Source organism: Salmo salar, chromosome 20 (assembly GCF_965601325.2).
Source record: "Salmo salar chromosome 20, fSalSal1, whole genome shotgun sequence".
Taxonomy (NCBI): domain Eukaryota; kingdom Metazoa; phylum Chordata; class Actinopteri; order Salmoniformes; family Salmonidae; genus Salmo; species Salmo salar.
Genome location: NC_138310.1, coordinates 17,987,003 through 18,006,891, shown reverse-complemented (window position 1 = coordinate 18,006,891; position 19,889 = coordinate 17,987,003). Strand labels below are relative to the sequence as shown.

Below are 19,889 nucleotides of genomic sequence, written 5' to 3'. Positions count from 1 at the left end.
GTATTCACCTGTTGTATTTGGTGCATGTGACTAATACAAAATTCAAAAGGCACTCGCACATTAGAGCAATCTTATTACAGGTGCATGGCAACAGTTGAAACAGGATGAAGGAAAAAGGAAACCGCACACTGCTCTTGACAGTATCACTGATATTTAATAAGCTTACGTATCGGCCTCACGGCCTTCGTCAGAGCTTTTGTGAATTCTCTGGAAACAGCACCTCTATGTAGACCTAGCACCACCCACATCCGTTCCACGCATGGAAAGGGGTTGGAGGCAAAGGAAAAATAAATAAGTGCTACCAAACATAACAATATGCATTTCACAAACACTACAAAAGTGTATAAATAAGACGCATTAAACACGTCCATAAAACCACAATGAGGACATAGCAAGTTTTCATTAATCATTGGGTACATCATACAAAAAACATCAGAGTAATCTTAAATAGGCACATAATTCATGTTCAAATTCACAACATAACATACATAGGCATTTCATCATTAAGTCCTTTGGGAAATAATGTCTAGAGGGTGAAAATCCAAAAACATTCTCTTTTGCTCAGAGTATTATTAATATCACCTCCCCTGTCTGATATCTTGACTTTCTCTATGCCACAAAATCTAAAGGTAGAAATGTCATGTTTTAGGTAATTAAAATGTACTGCGACTGGTAAATCCCTGTCGTTTCGCCTGATTGAACTTTTATGTTCACTAATTCTCTGTTTGAGAGAGCGGGAGGTCTTACCGACATAGCAGAGCCCACATGGACATTTAATAATGTAAATAACATGGGTGGTGGTACACGTAATGATATAATTTCCTTGAAACCGTTTTCCTGTGTGGGGGTGGCAGAAATATTCACACTTCATCATATTGTTGCACTGTGCGCATCCTCTGCATTTATAGCTACCATTTGGAAAAGGGCGTAAAAGAGCCTGGTTGATTTTCTTTCGTGGCTGGCAATTGGCATGAACCAATTTATCGCGTAAAGTGCGACCTCTCCTATAAGTGGTGGATTTTTAAATTCAGCCGGCAAAACTGGGTCCGATGATAAAATATGCCAGTGTTTCTTGACCACACCTCCCACTTTTTGCGAATTCAAAGTATATGTGGTTGTGAACATTACGGAGTGTTCTTTGGCTTTAGCGGGTCTTTTTTGTAACAATTCATCTCGTGTTTTTCCCAATGCCAAATTAATAGCTTCATCCACACATTGTGGCAAATAGCCTCTTCCTTTGCCTCCAACCCCTTTCCATACGTGGAACGGATGTGGGTGGGGCTAGGTCTATATAGAGGTGCTGTTTTCAGAAAATTCACAAAAGCTCTGACGAAGGCCGTTAGGCCGATACGTATTCTTATTAAATATCAGTGATACAATCAAAAGCAGTGAGCGGTTTCCTTTTTCCTTCATCGTGCATGTGACCTAATACAATTAGATTTGATTTGATGTGGTTTTGAGAAAGACCAATTCTGCTTCTGTCTGCGTTACATAGCATGGTTGTGGGCAACCACCTCTTGTAGTTGGGGGAAATTATAACATGTTTGTCATTCAGGTCTTGTACCACTGATGGACTACAAGTGCAAGCTTAAGTAAGTAGCCTACTCGAAAGTAGATTTTATGACTTTTCATCATGATCACAAGTTCCATTGTGTAGAGATATTGTAACCTTAATCTCACAATTGTTTTCAGTTATGTATGCTTGAATTAGCTTTACATTCTTATATTTTAGTAATTTAGTAGACACATTTATCCAGAGCGACTTACAGTAGTGAGTACATACATTTTAATGCTTTAGTGTCTACCTCCGGTTGGACATTAATTGAATGTTCACTTTCAAATATAATATTTATACTTTAAATCAGGGAGTTCTATTTTTTGCCATCATTAAAAGCTATTTTGTGACAAAGTCAATGTCCTTGTGGTAGGTGACTCGTGGTGAGATCTTGTCTCTCCTCAGTTCCAAGTTTTACATCCTGTTCAGTGGCTTTTCAGTTCTACTGTCTGACTACACTAAACACCAATTTACAAGAATTGACAAGGATGTAGCACACAATGGGTTCATTATTTTTAACTAAATATGTACATTTTCTTTGGTCTCACTAGCAATTTGTTCCTTTTTCAAGGTGAATGTTTATGTCCTGCATCCCCCTACATCCCATCCCAAGATGAAGAGCATAATGCTGCCTCTGGACAACATTACAGCCAACAGCAGTGTCTGTACAGTGGAACCCCAGCATATCTCCATCGCTGTTTTCCTCCTCCTGGTCTTCCTGGTTGGTTTCTTCCTCAACAGTTTCAGTCTGTGGGTCTTCTGCTGCCATATACCACAGTGGAGCTCTGGTGCCGTCTTGCAGTTTCATTTGGCTGTCAGTGATGCTATCATCACACCAGTTGCACCATTTATGGCAACATACTTTGTCATGGGTAGCCACTGGCCCTTTGGAGCTTTTCTGTGCAAGTTGAAGATTGCCCTGCTGATCATTCACTTCTATGGCAGTATCCTGTTCCTCACACTCATCAGCATTCATCGATATGTGGCAGTGGTCCAGTTTAAACAAGGCTCCTGCATGAAACGAAAGGCGTTTGTTCAGAAGCTGTGTGCTGGAGTCTGGCTGCTTTTGCTGGCTAAGGGGATTGCCTGTTTCTACTTTAACACCAGCCAAGTGGGAAGCAGCACACAATGTCTTAGCATTCATCAGCAAGATTACATTCAGACTTACTTTGCCATCAACTTCGTTTTGCTCACCCTTGGGTTCCTAATGCCTTTCTCAGTGGCAGTGACGTGCTATGTTCAGATAGCAAGATCAGTGTCTCGTATCAATATCAACACGTTTAAGGGCCGTAGTATTAAGGCCAAGTCCCGTAAAATGGTGGCCATGTGTCTGGTGATATTTGGACTGTGCTTCATGCCTTTGAATGTGATACGCACTGTGGCTGTCGTGTTAAAGAAGTACTATCCAGAACAATGCATCCTTCTGCAGGTGGAGACCTCATACTATTTTTGCTGGATTTTGGCTGGAGCAAACTGCTGTCTGGACCCATTGGTTTACTGTTTTGGATCACACAATTTTGTCAAGGCTATTCATAGGTCTCTCAGAAAATTTGATGTCTAGTTCAAAGAAGACCCTGCCACAAATGACCAGATCAGCTACAATGCTGCTATTGATTCTCCCTCCATTGTATTAGAACACAAGGAAAACATGTCCACACCCATCATTTGAACACATCTTCAATAAGAAACCTCATAGTAGTCTCATCACATTTGCTCAGTGTCTTCATCATCCTGAGAAAGTATAGTTTTATTATCTATAACATAAATAGTATTCATAGAATTGACATGGGACATGTGAGGGAAAAAAGTATGTCCCTGAGAGTGATCATGAATGTATTCTTTATTGATGTGTAATAATGATTAGATACTGTAATTGTAAAGCAAAACCTATAAACATGCTCTGTTTTAAACTACTCAAAGTGTATATCATATGCATGTTAAAGGGAATACCTTTTCCACTGCCTTCATTTGAAAAAGTACATTGTACTCTTTCTGTTAAATTTTGTTATTACGATGCCCCTCCTTTTTCGGGTGGTGCTCGGCGGTCGACGTCACCGGTCTTCTAGCCGTCATTGATCCATTTTCCATTGGTTTTGTCTTGTCTTCCTACACACCTGGTTCCAATCCCATTAATTACATGCTGTGTATTTAACCCTCTGTTTCCCCTCATGTCCTTGTTGGAGATTGTTTGTGGTTATGTGTTCGTGAAATTTTTGTATAGGTGTGCGACGGGTATGTTTACCCATGTTTATTTTATGTACCTTGTTTTTTTGGAGTTTGTTTTTATAATATTAAACTACTCCAGTTACACCAAGTTGGTTTCTCCTGCGCCTGACTTCCCTGCCACCTACACACATGACAATGACACACTCAGACATAATTTCCAAAGAAGAATTTGTGTTTAGTGAATCCTCTAGATAAAAATCATTAGGGATGACCAGGGATGTTCTCTTGATGAGTGTGTGAATTGGACCATTTTCCGTCCTGCTAAGCATTCAAAATGTAATGAGTACTTTTGGGTGTCAGGGAATGGAGGGTATGGAGTAAAAATACATAATTTTCTTTAGAAATGTAGTGAAATAAAAGTCAAAGTAATCGAACATATAAATAGTAAAGGAAAGTACACATACCCACAAAAAACTATTATACTTTACATCACTGAAGTCCAGATGTACTTGTTAAAAAATAATACAAATATTAGTATTTTGGGGATTTGTGAACTGGATAATCTTAGACAATTTTACCAATGTTATATAACAATTGTTGAAAAGCAGAGGTGAATTGGAGGGCAAGAGAATGTGGCAACACAGGAAAGGTAAAATGTGATATCTGTTGACATCACTCTACGAAGTGTTGCAAAATACATTGACATTTTTTTTCAATACATGGAAATGAGAAACATCAATATGATAATTCCCGTCCTAAGTATTACTCTTCATATATTTTCCTTCTAAGGTGTTTTAAGCATTAGTCTATTTCCACTCTACATCAATCACTTCTCAACGTGACAGCATAGTGTCAACCTCCATGATCCTCCAGTCCCTGACCACTATCCCAACTGACAACCATCCAACAGCAGTCAGACTTTCATGAAGTGAGTCAGTCATATACCGTAAGTTTATCAATATAACAGCAATATCATTGAATGTATCTCATTCTACATACAGCATGCAGAGTTCTCTCACTTCCATATTCATATCTCGTTGATAATTGTCTGCATGCGCGTCATATTGGGTCAACTTTTAACTGTCAAACGAATTTTTTGTTGGGTTGTTTTTTCCCCTATTGTGTATGAATTATATTTTATAATATAATTATTGTTTGTGTGATCTTTTGCTTTCATTTTAAGAATAGATTTTAAAAATCCCTGGCAAATGTACATAGTTGTCATCTCACGAAATCACTAAAGGGGAAAGTGTTGACTATCCATACAGTAGGCATATCAGACACCCTAACTTGTATTTTAGAGGCACGTCTGTCCTGTAAAATATTTGACTGAGTCAGTTTGATGTATGGAAATAACATTGAAAAAAAACCAACTATGATATTTTGTTTACCGGTCAACAGACCCACATGCATTACATTTTAATAAGTATTTAAACTGAGATGTGAGAAAATGTACGTTTAAATAAGCGACTGAGTTTCATGTTAGTGACGTCACGTTGAGAGGCTGAACCGAAAGGGAAGAAAACGCCACCACAGAGCACAGGTGATCAGTGATGCCATTTTAGCAATTTTGTTGCTAGATTTAGCAACTTTTCAGAGTACCCTGGCAACTTTTTTTTCAAACAGCACCTAGCAACAAATTTAGCTACTTTAGCAACTTTTGAAAAGTGACTCAAACGCTAAAATGCACGCATTTTCCCTCTAAATGACACAAAAACGATTTTCTCTGTCACACACTGTCACAACACACGTGCCTGGCTGCAGTGAGGTCAGCAGCAGGCGCTCAGCTCGTGCACAGGCAGCAGCAGGCCAGCAGCAATTTCAACAAATTGCAAATCATTGTTGGCTGACTGCAGCAGCAGTAGTATGCGTTTGACGAGACAAACCCAATGAATGTAGTTGGTCACAAATGTTTGATCTTGAACAGAACTTACAACATCAATCAACATGTCTCAATCAAAATTGTACAACCAGAAGTACAGAAAAGAGTGTGAGTCTGTACCTGAATTTAAAGGGTGGCTGAAGCCAATAATTGGGGATGATTGTCTGGCATACTGTGCGTACTGCAAATCAGATATGCCTGCAAAAATGTATGACATCAAAATACATTGTGTTACAGCAAAGCATATAAGTAAATCAAAACCGTACAAACCCCACAACACAGTCTACATTACCACAGTTGGTTAAAAAAGTGGATAACTTCAAAAGCGCAGAAGCTACTATGGCAATGGCCACTGCAGAGCATTGTTCGCTGCTAGCATGCAACCATTTAGGTATGGCTTGCAGAGCTGCCTTTTCAGATTCTGTGGCAGCAACAAACTTCCAAATGCACCGCACCAAGTGCACAGAAATAATTAGGGGAGTACTGGCTCCTTATTTTCTCAAAGGGTAACATCAGATTTGGGGGGATGAGAAGTTCAGTCTCCTTTTGGATGAGTCCACTGATGTCAGTGTCTCAAAATACCTGGGTGTGGTGATTCGGTATTTCAGTGCTAAAAAATAACCGTTGTGTCCACATTTCTTGGGCTGGTTGAATTGGAGGGGGGCAATGCCAGATCAATAGCAAAGGCGGTAGTTGAGTTTCTTGAGAAGTGTAACCTTAAAAAAGAGAATCTTCAGGGTATTGGCACTGATAATGCGTCCGTGATGACTGGGGTGCACAGCGGGGTGCACATGATTTTAAAGGAAGAATGTGCATTGCCCAATTTGGTACTCATCCGCTGTGTATGCCAGTCTTTACAATTGGCAGTCTGTGTAGTATCCAAAGAAACCATCCCTTGGAGTGTTGAGTACTTAATCAGGGAAACCTACAACTGGTTTTCGATTTCCCCAAAACGGTGCAAGGCGTACAAAGCAGTGTATGCCAACATTAATTGTGGCCAGAAACCCCTGCAGATCACCAAAGTGTGTGCCACACGTTGGCTATCGATTGAGCCTGCGGTAACTCATATATTGAGCCAGTGGGAAGAACTGAAACTCCACTTTGAGTTGACCAAGGCCAGTGAGCATTGCTACATGGCTGATGTGCTCCACGCCATGTACATGGACAAGACCAACTATGTCTACCTGACATTCTTGAAATCAATCCTGTCCAACGTACAGGTTGTAGTGAAGTCATTTAAGCGAGAGCAAACAGATCCTGTCAAGCTTTTGGACAATCTGGTACACCTCTTAACATCAATTTGCAGCAGAGTTGTCAACCCTATGGCAAAAATTGATGTCCTGAAGGATGCCATTGATGGACATCTCAGTCCATCACCATACCTTCGGTACCTTTTCGAGAGCACGGTGTACCAACTCAGTCTTGCGCCAGAGGACAAAAAGGTCATTCGGAGACAATGCATCAACTACATTGTTGCTTTAAGCAAGGAGCTGCAAGCAAGGCTCCCAGACAACCTTGAAGCCTTGCAAAACATGGCTTTGTTCAGTGTTAAGGAAACGCTAAAGCAAAATAAAGGCACCACTGAAATTATTAAAGTAGCTTAGCTACTGGGATACCAGCCCCAAACAATTGGTAAAATTGTTTCCCAATGGCGAAACATCCATCTGTTTAGGTGGGACAACTGAAAATACAGTTGAGTTTTGGAGTGAAGTCAATAACTACACGGACTCTTCCGGGTCAAATCCATTTGAAGAACTGTGCAAAGCTGCACTCGCAGCCCTCTCCTTGCCACACTCAAATGCGGAGGTTGAACGGCTGTTCAGCCAAATGAGGGTGGTCAAGTCAAAGTTAAGAAATAGAATGTCACTGCACACTCTCAACTCCATACTCCTGGTGCAGTATGGACTGAAGCTGGCTGGTGATACCTGTTACCAGCATAAACTACCAAGTGAAGTTCTGCACCAGTTTGCCACCACAGCAGTATACAGATTTAAGGCCACTCCATCCTCTACTGCTGGTTCCAGCTCCGTGACAATGCAGTTGGACAGTGAAGATGAGGTTTTCCTTGTCAATCTATGATTCATCATATAAATACAGTACGTATGCAAGGAGTGGACTTTCTGGAACTGGCGGAGACACACAGCTGATGGTGGCAGTGTGTACTGCAGTGTGTGCAAGAACAGTGGAAACCAGTGGAAACCAGAGGAAAACATTGAGCAGCTAGCCAGCCAAGCAGCACAACAACCTGGAGAGAGCTGGAGAGAGATGCCTAGCGCATAAATCATTATTTGAGTTAAGTTGCTTGTTCAATGAGATAGCATATATACCTTGTTATTAGCCTGTACCTATAATTGTTGATCAGTTAGGTAGCATGTTAACTAACTACCGATACACTGCTTAAAACTATAATTGTTCAGAATGTGTAGGTTTACTAGTTAAAAAGAAAATAAATGAAATGTAATTGTTCAATAACGTGTAACGTGTAACGTGTTCAATAACGTGTAATTGTAAATGACGCAGTTTGACGTTATTAAGTAATGACGTCATCACGCAATGACATCACAACGTCGTTTAGCAACCGTTAGCAACAAATCTCCCCAGAAAATTTGTTGGCAACACTGCAGGTGATAAACTGACCCGTCGGTGGCAGCCTTTCGTGATGGGAAACATGGGAAAACTGCAAGAATTTGACGTCACTTTTAAGGACAATAAAGTTGTTTATAGTCCTGGAGATGCCGTTTCAGGCACCTTGAAAATTACAACCGCCCAAGCTCTACTATTTAAAGGTAATGTTCTTTCAGCTGTCGTGAAACTTCGTCGTCTCCTCGGACTGACAAGAAAGTAGTGTTCCACTGAAACGAACACAATGGTGTGATTTGTGACGCGCATTTTATTTACAGTAAATACTTAGGATGTTGAATTGAATACTGTTCTGTCACTCGAACAGACACTATTTCTATAGATGTGTTGGGGGGGAAACAAGGTGATCAATCTCATTTAAAGGTGCTGTCAGACAGGACAAATTTGACCGTCCTTTTTTAATACCATATCTTGAGGTAAAACAACAAAACTAACAAAAAACAAGATTTGTTTGTCCATTAACATTTTAACCCAAGGATGAAATGGCAAGGCAAACATAGAAGTGGCAATCATAAACTCAAGTTGTGATATGCCAGAAATGTAGTAGGATAGAACATTGAATTGTTCAATGGAACTGGAACTGTGTGCCTTATGTCAAGGATCTCAAATGGCTGTCCCTGTTTTCAAGTATCAAATGGCTGCAGACAGGTGGTGGTCACCCTCATCCCGATCACTTGTTGCTAGAACAAAAACACAAATTCACTCATCTTTTCAACAAAAGTGTACTCTGGGTGATCAAACATGTTTTGAGACAGTGCATGGAGTTAGAAAATACATTTGTTGGTTTTTATTTTTTTATTTTCTCTGAACCTTAGCTAACATGGAAACTAAATTGCCCTCTTGTCACACTAAAGGTGTTTTGTGTCATGGGAGTTTTGTGTCATGGACCTCTGGTTTGTTTACATTGCAGGTCAGGAAAAACAGGTTGGGCAGCTTTTGTCATTGCATTTCGATGCTGAGCACAGTGTCACTGGCTGCACTGTTGTTGATAACTGATGTCTTATGAACTTGATAACCTTCCCAAGTTACTATAGTATTGGCTATCTGAACTATGATTTGTGAGGACTTCAAATTACACTGAACAACAATTTCAGAGATTTTACTCAGAGTTCGTGTAAGGAAATCAGTCAATTGGGCCCTAATCTATGGCTTTCACATGACTGGAAATACAGATATACATCTGTTGGTCACAGATACTTAAAAAAAAAGTTGGGGCGTGGATCAGAAAACCAGTCAGTATCTGGTGTGACCAACATTTGCCTCATGCAGCGTGACACATCTCGCTCGCATAGAGTTGATCAGGCTGTTGATTGTGGCCTGTGGAATGTTGTCCCGCTCGTCTTCAATGACTGTGTGACGTTTCTGGATATTGATGGGAACTGGAACACACTGATGTACATGTTGTTAGGCTGGTTGAGTTGCGGTTGTTAGGCTGGTTGGACGTACTGCCAAATTCTTTAAAATGACTGAGGCAGTTTATGATAGAGAAATTAACGTTCAATTCTCTGGCAACAGCTCTGGTGGACATTCCTGCAGTCAGCATGCCAATTGCACACCCTTAACTTGAGACATCTGTGGCATTGTGTGTGTAACAAAACATTTTAGAGTGGGCTTTTGTAGTCCCCAGCACAAAGTGCACCTGTGTAATGATCATGCTGTTTAATCAGCCTCTTGATATGCCACACCTGTCAAGTGGATGGATTATCCTGGCAAAGCAGAAATCCTCAATAACTGGGATCTAAACAAATTTGTGCACAACATTTGAGAGAAATAAGCTTTTTGTGTGTATGGAACATTTCTGGGATCTTTAATTTCAAAAACATGGACCAACACTTTACAAGTTGCGTTTTATATTTTTGTTCAGTGTAGATTTTCACAAGAGCTGGTACTCCCTACAGAGCAGATTGTTAGTCTGTAATAGCGGACCCACTCTTATGTTCTTAAAAAGTTATAATGGGAAGTTAGAATTAAACGTCTTGTGTGATGTAGCCAGAGTATTTAACTGAATATCAATCAGAGTACTACACTTCATACTTCTACAGGGTTTGTTAATAGATTTGTTTTTACTTGGCCATCCTCCTCCAGGATTGTCTGTGTCTTACTGGGCTCAAACCAGAATTATGATTGATTGAGCTATTAATTAATTTGGGTCATAACCATGCACACTGCTGGTCAAGAGCTGTTGCCAATCCCTGCTGGGACTACCATTTAGTACCCTTTAATTTATGTGCTCATGGGCTTCAAGTGTGCTGCGTACATCACACCAGGAAAACTACACGTAACTGCCAAAATAAAGGAAACACTTGAGTAAATGAGGGATACAAAGTATATTGAAAGCATGTGCTTCTGCAGGTGGTGTTCCTGTGTTAATTAAGCGATTAACATCTCATGCTTAGGGTCATGTATAAAAATGTCCAGTTGCCCATTTTATTTTGGCTACCATTTTCTTTATAAAAAAATGTAAAAAATTGAACCTTTATTTAACCATGGCTAGAAGAAGAGATTACTTTTTAAAGAGGGGTCTCAAAGGATCATGGGAGGTTTTAAAGGATATATGTGTGTCTGTCACCAGATATGCCAAGGCTCGTTGAAGCTGTTCTGGCGGCCTAATGCCCTATTAATTAAGACACTTTCATTTGGTGTTTCCTTTATTTTTGCATGTTTGTCTTTCTTTTACTAGTCTTTGTGTTTGGATTCCTCAGAATTAGAGTTCGCTTTTTAGTTCTGTTATATACATATATATCTGTGTGACGTGTTAAAGTAGGTGTCCACAATAGGTGCTTTGTTTGCAAAAAAAGAACATATCAATCAGAATGTAAACTATCCTAAAAGGGCTTTCAAGAATACATTGCCATGCTCTGCTTCTGTTTGTATCTCCATTTTGTTATGAAGTCTGAGGACCTCAAGTTCTCTTATGTTACTGTGTTTTACTATGTATTATCCCTGCAGATATCAAGGTGAATTGCCAAGGCTTCTGTGGTGTCACCAGCAAGATCGACGACACAGCCTGGACAGTGGAAGAGCAGTACTTCAGCAGCACTCTCTCTGTGGCAGATAAAGGTACTCTCAATGGGGTCTTTACCTGCTTCTTTCTCATCTTTTGGAGCTTTAAACATTAAATTAATTAAACATACACCTTCCAGTAAATCATTGTTTCGTAATGGATATTCCCTTCATCACCTATGTATGTCAGAAGGAAAAGGTAAACAAACATTTAATCCATATTCTCAGAGGTTCCCCTTCTACCCTGAAAGTAAAATGTGATTCCTAGAAGATGAACAATTTTTAATGGACAGAATGTTTTCCAGCCAGCTGATCTGATATTTATCTTTTTTTCCGGTGTCCCAGGTACCCTGAAACAGGGAGATCACAGTTTTCCATTCAAATTTCTCATTCCAGGTAAGGCCACTGAGTGATGGAGCTTTGTAGACCTGTTGCACCACATTCCTTTAAACATATGGGTTTTCCTCATTTTATAATCACACATGTCGAGGCATGTAAGTTTACTGTAGTTCTGACATAGCTCATTCACTATAAGCAGAAGTAATGTTAGCAATAAATTACAGTACCGCTTCCTGTGGCTCTACATCAATGGTTATGAGGATTACCATAGGGACCGTTGTTGTGTCTTCAATGGAAATAGTGCTACAAATGAGCACATAGTAAGGTAATTTACTCGTGCCCATGAACAGTTTGTAAGTGTTATTGAGGTAACACTTTACATTGAGATATACTTTATCAAGGGGTTATAAGTCATTTAAAAATCATTCCTGATTAGTTTATAGTTAAACTCTGTAATAAACATCTATGACACATTGGTTGAGATTTTACCCGTGTACCCATTAGCCTCCTCTTCTCCAATTGTTGACTAGTGTGGTAGGGACTGAGAGCATAGATGCCCTGAGGTGTGCAAAGCCACCTGTTATCATACTAACTCCTGTACTGGTATGGCAGTTGCTTTTTTTTTTTAACCTTTATTTAACTAGGCAGTTAAGAACAAATTCTTATTTACAATGATGGCCTACCGGGGAACAGTGGGTTAACTGCCTTGTTCTGGGACAGAACAACAGATTTTTACCTTGTCGGGGATTCGATCCAGCAACCTTTCGGTTACTGGCCCAATGCTCTAACCACTAGGCCACCTGCCGCCCCATGTTGTGTTTTGTCTCGTGGTCGTTTATACTAACAATCTGTCATGGCCTACTTGTCTTTTTTGTTTCAAACCTTTGCATGCTAAGGAAATGAGTGTGATAGATCATTCTTAAAACAGTATCACATGTTCTCCCTTATCTATGCTATAGCTCTCAGGGAGGGAGCCCAATGATAACATCATAACCCCTCCGCCCATTACTCATCGATAAGGTCTATCAGACAGACAGACTGCCTTTCCAGCTGAGAAGGGATTCCCTTTCACTCTGATAAAGCGGTCTTTCATAACAACCTACATTACACACACCACAGAAACCCAAACAAACCTTACCGGTCCTAATCAACTGTCCGTTGTGATTTAAAATATGTCACCTGAAAACTGCACACCTTCAAGACGTTCAATTGAAAAAACAATTGCAATAGATAGAGGCCATTTGAAAGTCTGTTGCCTGTATTCTTGCCTCTGTGAAAATACATATTTGATAAATACCTTTACTCCTCCCATATAGCCTCTATTCCCACATCCTTTGAAGGGAACTATGGAAAAATTATGTACAGAGTGAGGGCTTTCATCGACACTTCTCGCTTCTCTAAGGACTATAAGACTGAGAAGCCTTTCTACCTGCTGAGTCTCCTCAACCTCAACGAAGTGCCTGACATCCATGTGAGAGCTTCCCTAACAGATTTGATAAATTTTCACTTAATCAGAAATATCCAAGTCTTAGAAACAGGATGTTGGTGAATCTGCTCTTAACCTAATATTTCCCACCTGTTTCCAGGGACCAAGTTCATCTTCCGTTACTAAGACGTTCACCTACCTGCTGGGGGTGAAGACAGGAACGGTGGTGCTGAAGGCCCAGAGTGACATGAAGGGCTACACCCCTGGTCAGGTCATCAAACTGACCACAGAGATTGACAACCAGTCTGGGAAAACCACGGGGACTGTGGTGGCCCGTCTCATGCAGGTACAAAGTACTGAGTTTACAGCGCTTGAAATAAAGCAAGGCTATGGATGTACAACAGAAGAGTGTTGTACAACCAAGTGTGATTTAGTCAATGGTGTCATAAAGCTGCAATGTGGTCATTATTGTCTCAATGTGTAGGTGAGCGATAAAGGCATTTTATTTTATCACTCAATCATTTTCTACCATATTTCTGTGTGCTCGTCTCCAATAGAAAGTGACTTACCAGACGAAGAAGCCTACCATTGATTTGAGGACTTTAGTGCAGGTGGAAGGTACTGGGGTGAAGGCTGACAAACAGGCTGAGTGGAAGGAGCAGATTATTGTACCTCCTCTGTGCCAGTCGTCTATGGCTGACTGTGGCCTAATAAACATGGAATACTTTGTTCAAGTAAGCAACTTTTCTCTTTTCACAATACCATTCCTCTACCGTTTCCTCTACAGCCAAACCCTTTGGTCCTCAGTTTAGCACGCATGATTTGATGAAACCTTCTCCCCTTTACTCCCTGGTACATTAGATCTCTCTGAAATCTCCCGTGGTGTCATTTTTGTTGCCCATCCACATTGGAAACATCTCAGTGGACACCACGTCAGTACAGCCCTCCAGACCACTTCCCCAGACCCCTGATCCTCTTTGCTCCTATGCCAAGCCTACCAAGCTAGAAAACAGCAGCCACTCTGAGCCATCCTCCCATAACCAAGGACCTCCTACTACTACCCCAGCCCCTCACCCTGCCCGCCGCCCAGCCCCAAAACCTGTTCCCAGGATCAGAGCCTCTACTTCTTCCCCCAGCGCCCCGCCAGCTGCCTCCCCCAGTGCCCCTCCAGCTCAGATGGACTATCTTGCCAACTCCATGCCCACCCTCTACCCACCGCTACCTCCAGAGTACAGCACCTCCACACTCCCACATGGTCAGTCTTACACTCCTATTGAATAACCTGTAGTGACTGGCAGTGCTAATGCTATTTAGTTTTTACTTATCTTATTACACATTTTGATATTTAGTCTTTGGGTTAGGTGTTTCTGGTGTTGTATTGTCATCTCACTGTATCAGTTGTGGCTGGCTTAAATCTTTGCTAATATCCCATATGAATGTAAGAGTCTTAGTTGCCATTCCGTAGACATTTATGCCTTTGCTTCGTAAGTGTTTGCCATGCCCATGACTCATGTCGTTTCTGATGAAAAGTATGTAGGTAGGTGGGTATTGTGTAATAATGTCTCTTTCTGTCTGATTACTGATATCCGCTGTCCTCTCTGTTACAGAAGCTCCTCCCAGCTATGTCGAGAGCTGTAGCAGCAACACATAAACATCATGAAACAGTAGAGACTGACTGCCGGCAACTGTACACTGAACATGACAATCAACCTCCCTACTAGAGGATCATGATGCCAGGCAGCCCTCCTTAAGTACATCAGCCTTGGTTAAGCAGCACCTTTTTACTGATTGTTTTCACACAATTTTAGCACTTTATATGTTTTTACGTAAACCATTTTTATAAAGTTAAGTCGGTGTAATTTAGAATTAGTTTAGGGGCCTCCCGTGTGGTGTAGCAGTGCTTGAGGCGTCACTACAGACCAGGTTCGATCCCAGGCTGTCACAACTGGCAGTGACCTAGAGTCCCATAGGGTGGCACACAATTGGCCCAGTGTCGTCCGGGTTAGGGGAGAGTTTGGCCGTGGGAGCTTTACTTGGCTCATCACGCTCTAGTGACTCCTTGTGGCGGGCCGGGCGCCTGCAGGCTGTCTTCGGTTGTCAGTTTAACAGTGTTTCCTCTGACACATTGTTGCAGCTGGCTTCCGGGTTAAGCGGGTGGGTGTTAAGATGCATGGTTTGGCGGGTCATGTTTCGGAGGACGCAATGACTCGACCATCGCCTCTCCTGAGCCCGTTGGGGAGTTGCAGCAATGAGACAAGATTGAAATTGGGAGAAAAAGGGGGTAAAACACTACATTTTTTACAATATTTATCTTTTTCCTTTGGAATATGTTGAAATTGCATGTGTGATGCTTGAAATGTGAAGGACGGTGATTTTAGTTTTGTATGTTTGAAAGTTGACTTGTGGAACTTGTGCTTCTGATATACGTTTAGATATTGGATCCAACAAACCTAGCTTAGTGGGTGCTCCCATAATGCATTTATTCTCTCTTTCTGACTGAAAACAACAGATTCATCTTGTAAGGTGCACACTGTGATTGATGATTTGACTGTGTAAGATTCTTAGTTTGCTGTATAACAGTTATAGTCAGATTGTGTAGGATGTATAGTGTTGTTTAAAATCAAGCTAGCAGCGCACAGCGCTGTTGTCCTCATTTGGCTATCATATCAACTGTGGTATATTATGTTGATCTAGCATTTGCCATGGGATATCCTGTATATGTTTTACACCAGCAAGCAGCTTTTCAACAGCAAGATTGTATTTGAGATTTATTTAAAGGTCCCAAACAGTCAAAGTCATGAAATGTGGATGACACCAGATCAAAGTAAGACTACTAAAGTTTGAAAAATGACAGTTGCTTCTACATTGATAAAGTTTGATCATAACTGGTCCCCTCCCCCATGTCAAACACTTGGATTCAGGAGGTGGGACGTCACAAAGGTCACTAGTCTTGACATCACAAAAGCCTCATTTTAATACAACAATGGTTATTCTCTAATTTAACCTGTTGAGGACAGACGTTCCGCTAGCGGAACCCCTAGCCAACAGTCAATGGCATCGCACGGCGCGAAATACAAAACCAACTAAAATACCACAATTCAATTTTCTCAAACAATCAACTATTTTACACCATTTTAAAGATAAGACTCGTTAATCTAACCACATTGTCCGATTTCAAAAAGGCTTTACAGCGAAAGCAAAACATTAGATTATGTTAGGAGAGTACATAGACACAAATAATCACACAGCCATTTTCCAAGCAAGCATATATGTCACATAAACCCAAACCCCAGCTAAATGCAGCACTAACCTTTGATGATCTTCATCAGATGACACTCCTAGGACATTAAGTTATACAATACATGCATGTTGTGTTCAATCAAGTTCATATTTATATGAATAAACAGCTTTTTACATTAGCATGTGATGTTCAGACCTAGCATACCCACCGAAAACTTCCGGTGAATTTACTAAATTACTCATGAAACGTTGACAAAATACATAATTATTTTAAGAATTATAGATACAGAACTCCTTTATGCAATCGCTATATCCGATTTTAAAATGGCTTTTCGGCGAAAGCACATTTTGCAATATTCTGAGTACATAGCTCGGCCATCACGGCTAGCTAATTTGAGATCCGCCAACTTCGGGGTCACCTAAACTCAGAATTACTATTAGAAAAATTGGATTATCTTTGCTGTTCTTCGTCAGAATGCACCATGTTGTTTTGGTTCCAAATAATCCATAGTTATATCCAAATACCTCCGTTTTGTTCGTGCGTTCAGGTCACTATCCGAAGGGTAACGCGCGAGCGCATTTCGTGACAAAAATTTTCAAAATATTCCATTACCGTACTTTGAAGCATGTCAAACGCTGTTTAAAATACATTTTTATGCTATTTTTCTCGTAAAATAGCGATAATATTCCAACCGGGCAACGTTGTATTCATTCAAAGAGAGGAAGAAAAACATGGCGAGTTCTCGTGGCCGCGCATCTCCAGTCTCACTGTCCCCAGGCTGACCACTTACAAACTCTGCTCCTATACTTTGCCCAGAGACAGCAGACACCCCATTCCACTTTCTGGCGGCTTTAGAGAGCCAATGGAAGCCTTAGAAAGTGTCACGTTACAGCACAGATGCTGTAATTTCGATAGAGATGTAACAGAAGGACAACAAATTGTCAGACAGGGCACTTCCTGCATGGAACCTTCTCAGGTTTTGGCCTGCCATATGAGTTCTGTTATACTCACAGACACCATTCAAACAGTTTTAGAAGCTTTAGAGTGTTTTCTATCCAAATCTACTAATTATATGCCTATTGTAGTTTCTGGGCAAGAGTAGTAACCAGATTAAATCGGGTATGTTTTTTTATCTGGCCGTGAAAATACTGCCCCCTATCCCAAAGAAGTTAAAGGGTTTTGGTTTGCATAGCTAGGTTGCTAGTCTACTGGTGTCATCATTTGACTGCAGCGTGACAGCAACTACAACTTGAGGTTTCCCCTATTGATCTAAATCAAATATACTTAGGTTTCCGCTTTCATCTGTGTCTGGTGTTAGCTAGCAACTGGCTAGCTAGGTCTTCAGCCAGCATGTAACAAAAGCGTGGGAAGGGTTTCCCAAACCTCAGATGCAGTTGTCATGTCATTACATCAAGATACATGCCAAACAGAACATTCATACAAACGTCTTGACGTCATTGATAGTCATGATATATGAACATTGACTGGCAGAACATTGTCTTATATATATGACAATGAGAAGTACCCAAACCTCACCCTGTTAAGTAAATTTCGACTAAAATTGCCAAGATGAACTAGCTAGCTAGTGTTAAACACTGCTGACAATTCCATTTAGGCTAGCTCGCTAAATTATACAGCAAACATTTTGTCTGAATCTGTTACAATAAGTTGGATAAACAAATAATTTGTGAAACCATGTGGCGTATGACAGGATTGGATGTTGCAAGCAATTACATATTTTTTTTGTTGTTGCTTTGTATATCAGCAGATTTGTTTGAGATAATGTCACTGCAACACTGCTCACAGCATTTATGATGCTCACTGCTTTCATGTCTTTTCAAAGAACCGCCAGTCAAGGTGAGCTCCCCGCCTATTCAATTTGCCTTTTTAGACTTCCTGTTAGTTTGACATGAGAGAAAGTACTTTGCTTTTTTTATCAGGAAAAAATATTATGGGTGATCTTTTAGTAACTCAAAAGGCTATTTTACATGGGAATCAGAATGACTGTTCGGGACCTTTGAGACAACCCCCAGTAATGCTGTTGTTTTAAGATGTGAAACTGAACACCATACTGTACATCCTACTCTATAGATACCTCTGGTGGCTGATAAATGAATGTCAATGGCATGTTTTACTCATTAATTTACACTGCTCAATGCATACCAGTGGAGGCTGCTGAGGGGAGGACGTCTCATAATAATAGCTGGAACGGAGAGAATGGGATCAAACACCTGGAAACCATGTGTTTGCATTTGATACCATTCCGCTCCATCCATTACCATGAGCCCGTCCTCCCCCAATTAAGGTGGCACCAACCTCCTGTGATGCATACACTGTTTTATGTAATGTGTTTTTATTTATACTTTTCACAACTGTCTTATAAACAATTCACTATGTTCTATATCCAAATAATTGTGTATGCATAGGAAATACAGTGCCTTGATGATCTACAATGCACAACCTAATAAAGTTGTTGTTTTTCACCATTTTTGTTTTGCGTTGTTGATTATGCTGGGATAATTGTACATCTCCATTTTTAGGCCCATTTTGTAATTTGTTAACATGACGGTTCTTACAGTAGCCTATGCAGAGTAACATTTTAAACTCATTATATCCCATTTTCCTGTGTTATGCTCCTCTCCAATTTCCTATCCTCCACTAAAAAGAAAGGAATAAGATAATCTCTTGTGCGTTCCAACATAGATGTCTGCTGTGAAGACCATACATCAGCACCTTAGAACAGTGTTGGGCAAAACTACTAGTATAATGCATTTAACAGATTTATAATGTGACCATGTTTATGAATACACACCAGTGGAGGCTGCTGAGGGGAGGATGGCTCATAATGGACGGAACGGAGAAAATGGAATGGTATCAAACACATGGACACAAACACGTTTGGTGTATTTGATACCATTCCGCTCCAACCATTACCACGAGCCATCCTCCCCAATTAAGGTGTTACCACCCTCCTGTGATACAAACAGCCTATAAAGTAACAGTAAACCAATCAGTTGATTGACTCTAGCCACAAAATTAAGGCAATTAGAGGGGGGGGGGGGGGGGGGTTCTGCAGGCAAGAAAATGGCCTTGCTGAAATTTCCATATATATAAAGGATGAGGCTATAGAGTGGCTTTGCAGACTTAAGAGTCTACATTGGAGAGTTGAAATCCCCTGCATGTTAGCTAGTGGAAAATCCCTTTTGGATCTTCACATGTTTCATTTTCGGGTTTAGTATAGTTCGGGTTCAGGATATGAATCTTTTGTTTATGCTCGGTGAGAATGAGGAGAGTTCAACACATGGGAAAAGGTACCACTCTATCTTTACAGTAGGATTCAGTCTGGATATTGGTTGGTCAAAGTGCAATGGCAGGTAACAGACATGGAACATTAGAAGGAGCCATAACCCCATTAAAAAGGAAGGAGGTACTGTCTTTAAAAAAAGAAAGAAAATATTGATATTGCTCTGTTGCAAGAACCTCATTTGGATGATAAGCAGCATCTGAAATTGCAACAAGGGGGGGTTGGTCAAGTGTTTTTCTCATCATTTACATCCAGAAGTAGAGGTGTAGCAATTCTTGTGAAAAAGAACCTATCACTTATGGTGTTGAATTGTGTGAAAGATACATTTGGTCG

At 40.6% G+C, this 19,889-nt stretch overlaps 2 protein-coding genes across 2 annotated transcripts; both read left to right on the top strand.

Annotated features, from left to right (window-relative positions):
- Positions 1 to 1,160: 1,160 nt before the first annotated feature.
- Positions 1,161 to 3,869, top strand: LOC106580006 (P2Y purinoceptor 2-like). The gene is made up of 2 exons (XM_014160538.3): positions 1,161 to 1,592; positions 2,127 to 3,869. Exon 2 carries the CDS (start codon positions 2,169 to 2,171, stop codon positions 3,114 to 3,116), a length of 948 nt encoding a protein of 315 aa, XP_014016013.1. The 5' UTR covers positions 1,161 to 1,592; positions 2,127 to 2,168; the 3' UTR covers positions 3,117 to 3,869.
- Positions 3,870 to 8,175: 4,306 nt separating this feature from the next.
- Positions 8,176 to 18,738, top strand: LOC106580002 (arrestin domain-containing protein 1). Its single transcript, XM_082966251.1, has 8 exons — positions 8,176 to 8,389; positions 11,193 to 11,303; positions 11,592 to 11,642; positions 12,902 to 13,056; positions 13,172 to 13,357; positions 13,569 to 13,745; positions 13,873 to 14,266; positions 14,619 to 18,738. The coding sequence occupies exons 1-8, from the start codon at positions 8,263 to 8,265 to the stop codon at positions 14,660 to 14,662; spliced, it is 1,245 nt and encodes a 414-aa protein (XP_082822377.1). The 5' UTR covers positions 8,176 to 8,262; the 3' UTR covers positions 14,663 to 18,738.
- The last annotated feature ends 1,151 nt before the right edge of the window (positions 18,739 to 19,889 follow it).

Excerpts from the sequence above, each read along its gene's own strand:
- LOC106580006 (XM_014160538.3), top strand. The coding sequence starts at position 2,169 with ATGAAGAGCATAATGCTGCCTCTGGACAACATTACAGCCAACAGCAGT.
- LOC106580002 (XM_082966251.1), top strand. The coding sequence starts at position 8,263 with ATGGGAAACATGGGAAAACTGCAAGAATTTGACGTCACTTTTAAGGAC. Across the intron at positions 13,057-13,171 it reads ACGAAGTGCCTGACATCCAT|GGACCAAGTTCATCTTCCGT; the intron begins GTGAGAGCTTCC and ends ACCTGTTTCCAG. Across the intron at positions 13,746-13,872 it reads ACATGGAATACTTTGTTCAA|ATCTCTCTGAAATCTCCCGT; the intron begins GTAAGCAACTTT and ends CTGGTACATTAG.